This window comes from Protobothrops mucrosquamatus, unplaced genomic scaffold (assembly GCF_001527695.2).
Source record: "Protobothrops mucrosquamatus isolate PMUCROS unplaced genomic scaffold, P.Mucros_1.0 scaffold12, whole genome shotgun sequence".
Classification (NCBI taxonomy): Eukaryota; Metazoa; Chordata; class Lepidosauria; order Squamata; family Viperidae; genus Protobothrops; species Protobothrops mucrosquamatus.
In genome coordinates this window covers 981,286-991,501 of record NW_015386399.1, presented here as the reverse complement: position 1 = coordinate 991,501, position 10,216 = coordinate 981,286, and the positions used below count along the sequence as shown (strand labels likewise).

At 39.5% G+C, this 10,216-nt stretch overlaps 1 protein-coding gene across 1 annotated transcript; it reads left to right on the top strand.

The window, feature by feature from the left end:
* The first annotated feature begins 3,355 nt into the window (after positions 1-3,355).
* Positions 3,356-7,147, top strand: LOC107282765 (cytochrome c). The gene is made up of 3 exons (XM_015810583.1): positions 3,356-3,508; positions 5,022-5,198; positions 6,737-7,147. Exons 2-3 carry the CDS (start codon positions 5,030-5,032, stop codon positions 6,883-6,885), a joined length of 318 nt encoding a protein of 105 aa, XP_015666069.1. The 5' UTR covers positions 3,356-3,508; positions 5,022-5,029; the 3' UTR covers positions 6,886-7,147.
* The last annotated feature ends 3,069 nt before the right edge of the window (positions 7,148-10,216 follow it).

The following is a 10,216-nucleotide window of genomic DNA, read 5'->3' as shown; positions in this document are numbered from 1 at the left end:
GTATGGTTAGTATAAGGGATTTTAGTTACAGAACTGATAGCATTCCGGTGTTAAGAAGATTTTAAAACAATGTTAATTGTCTATCTTATGATATGAAAGCCCCAGAAAAAGGCTTTGGGGCTTGTTCATAAACTGCTAATGAAGTAGATTGCATCTGGCAAACCTATGTGCCAGAGGATTGCAATATGGAATGCTATTGTGTATAGTCCAAACAGCTGACAGGTATCAGATTGGAGAATCCGTGTTTTAGATGAAATCCCAAAAGGGTACACCCTTCCACAGCAGACTGTGGGTAATCTAAAAGTCTTCTCACTCCTCTCCCTTCCTCATTTAATCAAAAACATTCTTTTTTCTGCAGAGTATTCTAATGTGGATTTTTAGTGATTTTCTTTCCTTATGAAATTTATCAAAATAGGAAAACCTATGCCCTCCATACATTTTGAATAATGATCCTTACTGGTCTTACTGATTGGGCATATAAGAATTGCCATCTATAATTCTAGGAGGTGCCAAGGTGCATATTTCTAAAACAGATCATCCAGATGAAAATAAATTTTCTAGTGGTATGGGTTTGAGTCTATATACTTGTGAGTTGTCTTGAAGAGAAAAATCTACTAGGTTGTAAAATAGAATTGCAAAGATTGTGAAACAGCATATTTGACACACCAGAATTAAACCTGCCAAGTAGCACAAAGATCAAGTGCCTTTCAGAATTTCATGGATCCAGAAGATTGCTTTTTCTTGCTCAGATATGAAAGTTTTCCAGAAAGAGTTGCACGGCACAAGACATGCCTTTTTCAGGTCAGGATAAAATATATTGAATGAAATACATACATACATACATACATACATACATACTTACATACATACATACATCATACATATACATACATATATGTATATATACACACACACATACACATATATATATATGCATTTCTAAGTGTTCACATGAAAAAGTGACCCACTCTCAAAGGATATATATATATATTCGTACACATTTGTGCACATACATATACATATGCTGTACATATATACATCATCATCATTTTAGCCATTGTCTATCCACTGCAGGATGAAGAACTCTTCCACATTGGTTTCCAACCAATAGGGTCCCGAGCTTTCTTTCGTCAATTGAGCTTGCAATGCTTGCTGATGTCATGGATCCATATTGTTATACATACATACATATATACATATACATACACACATACATACACACATACATAAATACATACATACACACATACATAAATATACACACATATATTAACCATAATCCATATTGTGTACGTAGAGGAAAAGAGTCTTGAGAGGTAAAAAGGTTGATACTATATATTACAAAGCTATTACAGAATCAAGTTCTGCTTCAGAACTGTGAAGCCTCCTCCCAGAAGGTCATGAAAACCAATCATGGAGAGGATATGTAGCATCCCTGGCAATACTGCATCCCCCGGTCAAGCATTGCATATATGCTATGTACTTAATTTTGTTGTGAGTTACACAATGACAATAAAGATATTCTATTCTATTCTGAATAGAAAGGAGCTTCCAATAATCCTTTTTGCCATCCTTACCACTCTCTGCACAGTCTTCCTCTCCGAAACAGTAATACTTCCAAACCGCATAGTAATACAATATGACAGGATACTTTCAATCGTCCCTCTATAGAAAGTGGTAAAAACAGGGAAAGGAAGATATGCTCTTCTCATACGACGCAGAAAATGCAGGCACAGCTGTGACCGCTTCACCAGTGTCTCACTGTTGAGCGATCAAGTTAACCTGCTCATCTGCTGCATACCCAGAAACTTGATACAACTAACCACCTCCACAGTTGATCCATTAATATACAGAGGTGTATAGCTGTGCCTGCCTTTTTTGCAATCGACAATGATCTGTTGGTTTTCCTACACTTAAAACTAGGCTGTTTTATTACACTAGTTCATCAAACTCTCAATCTCCTCCTGGTAATTACATACATATATACATATACTCTCTCTCTCTCTCTCTCTCTCTCACTCTCTCTGCGTATGTGTGTATGAATGTATATATGTATGTATATGTATGAGTCCATCTCTTTAACTTATATGGATACAGCATGGTGTAAGTATAATGAAGAGGAAGCACTATGTCTGCTATATTAGGCTTTTCTAGTTAACTAGAAAATACATTGGTTTCAATAAATGTTTAAATAAAGGCTGTTCCACATTTTGCCTTTGTTAAATGAATCACAGCAGATAATTAAGATGTCATTTGTACATCATTTGTAACCTCCTGCTGGCTTCCCCATTGACTTTGCTGTAGGAATCCAGCAAAGATCGCAAATGACAATCACATGACAGCAGGTTGCTGTAAAATCATAATTGTGAACCCAGCACCATGTATCTGGCTTGCAACATGACTACAGGAACTCTGCAACTGATGTAAATATGAGAGTTGATTGTAACTAGTACTCATTTAGCACCATTGTAAGTTTGAACAGTTTTTGAAGAAGTGATCATTAAGCAAGTACTATCTGTAGGTTGTTTGTAGTGTTTCACGGTGACTGTAGTGATGGTGACATACTGGGGCTAGGACTGTCTACTCTTATTGGCTACTATAGATATATCCTGTCCCTTCAAGATTGTAAACTTTCCCAGTGCCCATTTTTTATTTGGGCAGGACTGATGATCTCTGGGGCACGGGAATGAATATGGGCTCTCCAAATGTAACAGAAGAGAAAGTCTGCTCTGAGTCAAGCCCAATTTTTGTACAAATTTGTTTTTGCTTTGTACTCCTGGTGGTCTCCTATCCAAATACAACCTTTTTCAATTTTGCTTAGCTTTAGAAGTCATCCAAGGTCTTCTGGGGTCTGTCACCAATTTGGACACAATAATATAAACACTATCCACACTCTAGTGTTACAAACCAGATGTATATTTCCAATGCATCGGACTTAATAACTGACTCTGAATGTGCAAGAGAAGCTTTCTCTCTCAGTAGTTTGATAATTGCATCATTATCCGCTCGCCCATCCACTGCACTATCACCTATTTGCCGCCAAAAGAACGGCAAGTTCCTCGCCTTGCACGCGGAATCCTCGTTTACGTCATTTTTTGCCGGCGAAAGAGTTCACTCACATGACCCTTAAGAAAAAAAAAATCGTGAAAGGCACAGCGGCTTCAAGTAGTCTTGACCTTGTTACAACGACCCAATACGCATGCGTAGCTCCCTCCCTTCCTACGTCCTTCCCCATTGCGCAAAACCAGACCGGCTTATCAGACATGCCTCGAAACTCAATCTACTTTGCTAGGTGATGATAGGCACCAAGGTGGCCCAATAGTTTGCTTCTATCTAGCGTCTGATTGGTCGGCGTACAATAGACGAGCAGGGAGTTTGGTTGCAGAGGCACCGGTTACAAAGTCTTGCGTACCGGGTGTCCTTGGGTAGAGACGGTGCGGCTGAGAAAGGAAGATCGGCTCGAGTGCGGTACCGCAGATTTCTTACACGCAATCCTCGACTTAGCCTGGTAATTAAAGACAACCCTCCCCATCCTAAGATTGCGCGGAGCTTTCCGAAATTGGGAAAAAAAGACTTGGTGGGAAAAGCCGGAGACCGCTCTGAGCTGATGCGGATTGGCGGGTCGGGGACAGAGGGCTCGCGAGGTCAGAGCAGCAGGCTCGCGGGCGACGCTTGCGCAGAACCTCAAAGAGACAGCTCGCGGCTCCACGTGGCTATGGAACGAACCCCCTCCGCCTTGGATCCTCGCTGCGTCGCTTGGACGTGAGGAACTGCTTTGTTCTCCGATCGGTCACTCCGTGGACGTGTTGGATTACCAATCCCATCACCCCGGTTCTGGATCATGGGGATTGTAGTACAATACATCAGGAAAGTGACCCATGGAGGAAGCCGGGTCCATCTCAAGCGGCCCCCTCCCCGCTGGGACTACTGAAGGAGCCAGGCCTTCCTTCCGAAAGAGACGAAGCAGGCGCTCCCACGCTGCCTGCTGCGCCATCTGACCTTATATGGGACGAAGGAAGGAGGTCAGGGCGGCGGCTCAACGTGACTTTGATTAAAAATTTAAAAAAAGCGCCGCTTTAACACGTCCCCAATGGATGCACTTCATCCCAGCGAGACCAGTGTTGGGGAGTCTTTAGGCAGAGGGAGTCTTAAGGTATCTCTGCCGTCTTTTAACCGTTGCTCCTTATTTTGGACTTGGTTAAAGGAGAGAGGAAGCGCCTCTTGGGGTTGTTTCCCTTGGAAATAAGATTCATTCACAACGAAGGACGGAGTAAGCAGATTTAACCTTCGCTGCTTCCTGGTAGTGGAAGTAATGGTTTCTGTGTCGATTAGAGGTCATAGTCAGGGTCACTGAATAATTTATTAAATTGAATCAGGAGTTTTGGGCAGATGGTACTACATGAGGATCTCGTTTTGATATTAAATCAATATGCTTAATTCTGCTCACTTGCAGTAATATTTTCCATAATAACGTATGCATTGATACTATATATTTGGCACACTTCTGCAGAATATCCTAAGTGCATGTGTTTATTTGAAAATAATTTGCAGTGAAAGTGCATATTAATGCATCATACATTTTTTCTAGAAGCACAATTTCAGCATTAGAGTTATTGATCATTTAATTGATTCCAGTTATGTTATCTTGAGCGTGATGACAGTGTGCTGCTAGGTTGTTATCCAAAGGCTGTATTTAGAACAGGGGTCTGGGACCAGGCTGGAAATGGAAATTGGCTCGTAACCCTAATAATTCAGCATATAGTGATTTTTTTTTGTAAACTTCATTACAATTTTCATGTCACTTTTATGCAATTGGGAACATGAAGTATGAAATGCTTTTAATAAATTTATTGTACTAAAGCATATTATTCATTAGGAAAGTATACATTTTGGCAGTTCACTTCCATTTTTAATGTTTGTGCATGAACTAATGTTTCAGAATGCCTCCTGCTTTGCATTTCTATCCATTTTTGCATACTTCTTTAATGAACCCAGCTGACATGTGTATGTCTTTTCTTCAGCATTTACAATGGGAGATGTTGAAAAGGGCAAGAAGATCTTTTCTATGAAATGTGGAACCTGCCATACAGTAGAGGAAGGAGGCAAACACAAGACTGGTCCCAATCTACATGGTCTGTTTGGTCGAAAAACTGGTCAAGCTGTTGGTTACTCTTACACAGTAGCCAACAAAAACAAAGGTAAAATGGAAGTTTTACACTCACCTTGCAAAGCAAATGCAATGACAATGGGAAGGGGAGGACATATTACCAAAGGATTGTTGTATGTTTAAAAACATCCATTCACACAAAATGGATTCTCACTCCAATGGATAACAGTATTTTAATATACATTAGGGGCATTTTAGTATGTTAGATATCACCTTCAGATTTAATACACTTTTTGGAATGTAATGAATCCTAATTCTTGCCCCTTAGGTGCCCCACTTCCCATGTTTCCTTAGCCAGTGAGCAGTCCTCTTTAGTGACAATTGCATAATTTGATCCTTCTAAACTGGAGATTTAGACTTCTGTTAGTTCATGATGCAATCCAGATCACTGTATGTCCTGACTTTATGCATTGATACAAGGAGGGGGACAGCAAAAACCTACTTACCAAGTAAGATAATTTTAGTGCAGGAGTATTTTTCACTGATGTAGATAGCTGGTAGAATTTTCCTAGGAGAAGAATTTTTAACAGAATTATACTAAAGTCCCATTGTAAAGTTTTAGAACCTTAGTTTCACTCAGAATGATAAAGTATTCTAAATTATCCCCATCTTCAAGATGACACAAAGAAGTTGGAAGAAGAATTTTTAAAAGCAAATTCTAACCAGGGTTCTTAAATGATTAGTTCTAACTATAATTTGTTGGGTACTGTGGGACAGTTTATTTTTTCTTCCTTGATTTGGCTTACTTTGGCACAATGTGAATTATACGTGAACCAATATATTATATCTGCATTGATAGATGGTTCAAAAAACATTTCTTCAGAGTTTAAGTATGTTTGGACTTTCTTACTACATTCACTTGAACTACTGTAATAATAACCAATGATTGGTCTAACATTTCAGCATATCTGTCAGTCTTCTAAAATAATCCTAAAACAATCTTAATTTTTTTCTCTTAAATCTGTTTCTAACTATAGTCTATTTTGCAAGATATTAAATTTGTGGGAAGCAAACAGTTCTGTGTTCCTTTTTATCTCTTTAAACTACTCTAGTGTTCTGTCTCTGTCTATAGATTTTAAGGTAAGATATTTGGGCAGTACAAGGCAGCCCACCTAATAACTTGCTAATGATTGAGCTAGATTTAGTTTGAATTATATGGGTCTTTTTGTTCCTTTTCTGTTTTTTTTCTTTATTTTAATCATTATTATGTATAACTTTTAATATATCATTCCTGTTTTTTATTAGATTCATATCTTCACTTTATTTTGTAGGCATAATATGTAATGTGTCCTATTTGCCTCATAGCAACCCTATGAGGGAGTTGAACTAAGAGAATGTGACTGGTCAGTGTCTCCCAGCCAGTTTTGAGGTATAGGATATTCAAGATCTTCTGAGTTTTAGTTCAGCACCTTAATCACTATATCATACTGTTGAATTGTTTTTATTCAGCTATAAAAAAATTAAAAAATAGGGACATCTTAGAAAAGAATAATACAGAGATTCTGATACACAATATAAATTATTTTGAATTTAATTCTACAATGTTATTGTAATAATGTTCTCTCATAGGTATAATCTGGGGAGACGATACATTGATGGAGTACCTGGAAAACCCGAAGAAGTATATTCCAGGAACTAAGATGGTCTTTACTGGCCTTAAGAGTAAGAAAGAGAGGACAGATTTAATAGCATATCTTAAGGAAGCCACTGCTAAATAATGGCTGTCTATTGCCTTATTTATTTTATCAAACAGAAACATTCTCTGGGATGAGATTAGATCTTAAACTTTCTATTTTTACATGCATTGTATCTAACACTTAAAAATATTACTCATCAACCAGAGAACTTTGATCATAGATGGTTGTAAAAATATGTATTTGTTATCATAAGTTATAGAATTGTGCAATCAGGCTTCAAAGAATATTGTCAGGACAACTACATTGCAACCTGAATCATGTAATTAAAATCCTATCGATGTCATTGTTTTGTTTTTGATTGTTTTTTATAAATGAGTTTTACTATTTTTGAAGAAAAAAAGGGCTTTGAAGGAATACTTATCTTCGATAATGCTTTAAACAACTTTTAACATTGATTTGTGAAGCATTGGTGCCTCCACATTCTAAAAAGCAAAGTAAAATATTCATCTGGCTTCTGAGGTCTTCTCTGATGACATGTCTAGTAACTAGAAGAGTTTCTGTGTGTGCTTCTGGCCATGGGGGAGAAGGGGAACAGGGAGATTCAAAGCAATGTTAAGTGTTACCAAGATGCAAATCATGTTAGCACTGAGTCTCAGTGAAGTGACTTCTATGAAACAATACACTTCAATGTCAAAGCAGAACTGCTCACAAAAGCATTGCTTATATAGACAAAGATGTATCATCATTTGCAGAAACTAAAAGCAACTGCAGAATACCCAAATGCCTCTGAGCAGTGGACCAACTAAACTAGCATATATCATTTTTTGCATTTCAATCATTTTTATGGAAACCTAAACAGAAGTGCATGTTCATGCACACATACACATCTTTGGTATAACTTCCCAAATTTTATCTCAGATGTCGCCCCACCTTAACATGTAGTTTTTCTACAGAAATCTTTTAGGAAAAAAACAAATAGTGACTTAATCTTTTAGGCAGTTGGGTAATACCATGCTGAATGGAAAAGAAAGAAGGATCATCTTTTTTCTTGGCTAAATAATTTGTTGTTGGACAGAATATTACCAACATATAACACATGCTGTGTGTATGCATACTTTGAATTTATATATGTGGCTTTACATCTGTGCACCTTATTTAATCTAGATAGGTCAGGAATTAGGACCCCTAAATATCCTTACTATCCAGTGTGAAGGTAAGTGGACTATTTCAGTGGAACTGAGGAAATGTAGGGAGGTAGGGGCAGGATGGTGAATAAATCCCCCTGCAACTCAGGTGTGCAAAAACTAGATCATCCCATTTGGAATTTTCTTCTGGTGTGAGTTTCATCCATTCTTTATTCAGAAACAAAAGGGACAGCCAACATGAATTGCATGGACTTGCATCCATGCGACTGCTCAGTGAAGGGCCACCAGATGAGCCAAGTGAGTTTCATTAAAGGTGCATTTTGTGATTCTTATGACTATGACTTCCTCCCACTAAGTGATTGGCTTTCTGTGATTCAGATGATTTGGTATCTTCACTTGCTGCTACCAGAAGTTGGAAAGTGGAAGAAACTTCCTCATTCGTCCTTAAATGGCAGGTTAGGGAAATCTGGCAAGGGAAGATTCATCTTCAAGACTGGTGCCACCACCAAGTTACCATCCAAGTGTGAATGATGCATTACATCATCTGCCCAGAGTCAAGTGAGTTAGTGGGCAAATGATGTTGCCAAGCAACAATTATCCTAATCTCCACCTGGACTTCTGCAATCAGGAGTTTTCTCTACTGGAGGCAATTGTCAATGTGGGAAATTGTTCCCTTTATCTTTGATCATAGGACTGGCAAATGCTCAGTCAGGACCCGAGTGCGTAAGTGTTGAATGATTCAAGTGTGAACTCAGGCCACCAAGATTAATTCTCAGAGCTCAAGTTCTCTTTGGAGTTCAACCAAGGACAAAGCCAGCTCAGCATGATTGCCCATATTTTATTCAAAAAATGCAAGTGCAGAACTATTTCGGCCATGAGTTTCTGCTAGAAATGAAGCATTGCCACATTCACCTGTGTGAGTTGCTGTCTTAGAGGCAAGAAGAGTTCTATGGGGTAGCAACATTCTGAGAAATTAGGTGTCAAGGGAGATGGTGCTCAACTTGAGATTAATCTATACCCCTCCCTTTCCTTTGCAATTTAGTCAGAATTAGCACTTGTCTATTAAGATCACAACTTCCATTGTGTGCTGACATGATCCTAGTGCTGGCCCCCTTCAAACCAAAACTATTCCATTCAGTTAGATTTCAATCTGAAGAGTGTAATTCATGCCAATAAATAATGCATGTTGAACTGGTTAGAATTCTGCTTTTTATGCATCTTTGGCATCTATTAATCTATTGACCACTATGAGTAGTAGATGTAGAGATATCATGTTTCCTGGTCTTATTTTTTTTTTTTTTTGGCTCCAAAAGACACATTAGGGCTTATTTTTGGGAAAACACGGTATCAATGTGATCAGCCCAGTCGGGCGCTTCACCCCCTGGCACGCACATAAGAGGTAGTGAGCATGCAGGGGCCGATGGTGTCTGGCAGCAGCACCAGCCCATCAGCCCCTTGGCCAGCACACTTGGGCTATATAGCCTGTGCAGTGTAGGTGAGTTGATTACCTGTCCAAGCAGCAGGTAGAGGCAGAGGCAGGGAATGACAATATGCCTGCCTCCTCCACGTGCTGCCGGTGCTGTCGCACGTCAGGATTGCCTGCCTCCGCCGGTTGATGGTGCCGCTGCACGAGGAGCCACCTGCAGCTAGTCGCCCACTCTATCTTTTGGCTTGCCCGCAGCCGTGATAGGGCAGGCGGCCATGCGGCACTTCAGGATTGCCTGCCGGCTGCTGGCCCAGTGGTCACAGCGCTAGGACGCACCTGCGCTACACGGGCTATGGCTGCTGCCAGACACAGTCAGCCCCTGCGTGCTCGCCGCCTCCTGTGCTAGCCATGCCTACCCCACCCCCAGGGCTGATGACAATCTTAACTGGGGCTTATTTTGGGGGTAGGGCTTATATTAGGAGCATGCTAAAAAATTAGGCTAGGGCTTATTTTCCGGTTGGGTATTTGCAGAGAAGCACTGTAGTAGAGGGACTTAGTATTTTAATTTATTTTCTTATCTAAAAGTCTTTCCATATCTCTGCATAGCATGTTTCCTATTGGCTAGATTGATACTCTCAGGACGATAACTTTCTTACTCAAAAAACTCTGCCCTGTTCAATTCAGGTGACCCATGTAACCAATCTTCTCCATAAAGGAGGATAGGGCATTGCAGCCTCTTAACTATAGACAAACTTAAGTAACTTAGACTTTCCTATCACTGTTACTTCCTAAATAAAACTTAGCTTTATTGTATTTTCTTCTCTGCAACTGACAACTCCAT

Coding starts and splice junctions, on each gene's coding strand:
- LOC107282765 (XM_015810583.1), top strand. CDS start 5,030: ATGGGAGATGTTGAAAAGGGCAAGAAGATCTTTTCTATGAAATGTGGA. Junction 5,199..6,736: donor AGTAGCCAACAAAAACAAAG/GTAAAATGGAAG, acceptor GTTCTCTCATAG/GTATAATCTGGGGAGACGAT.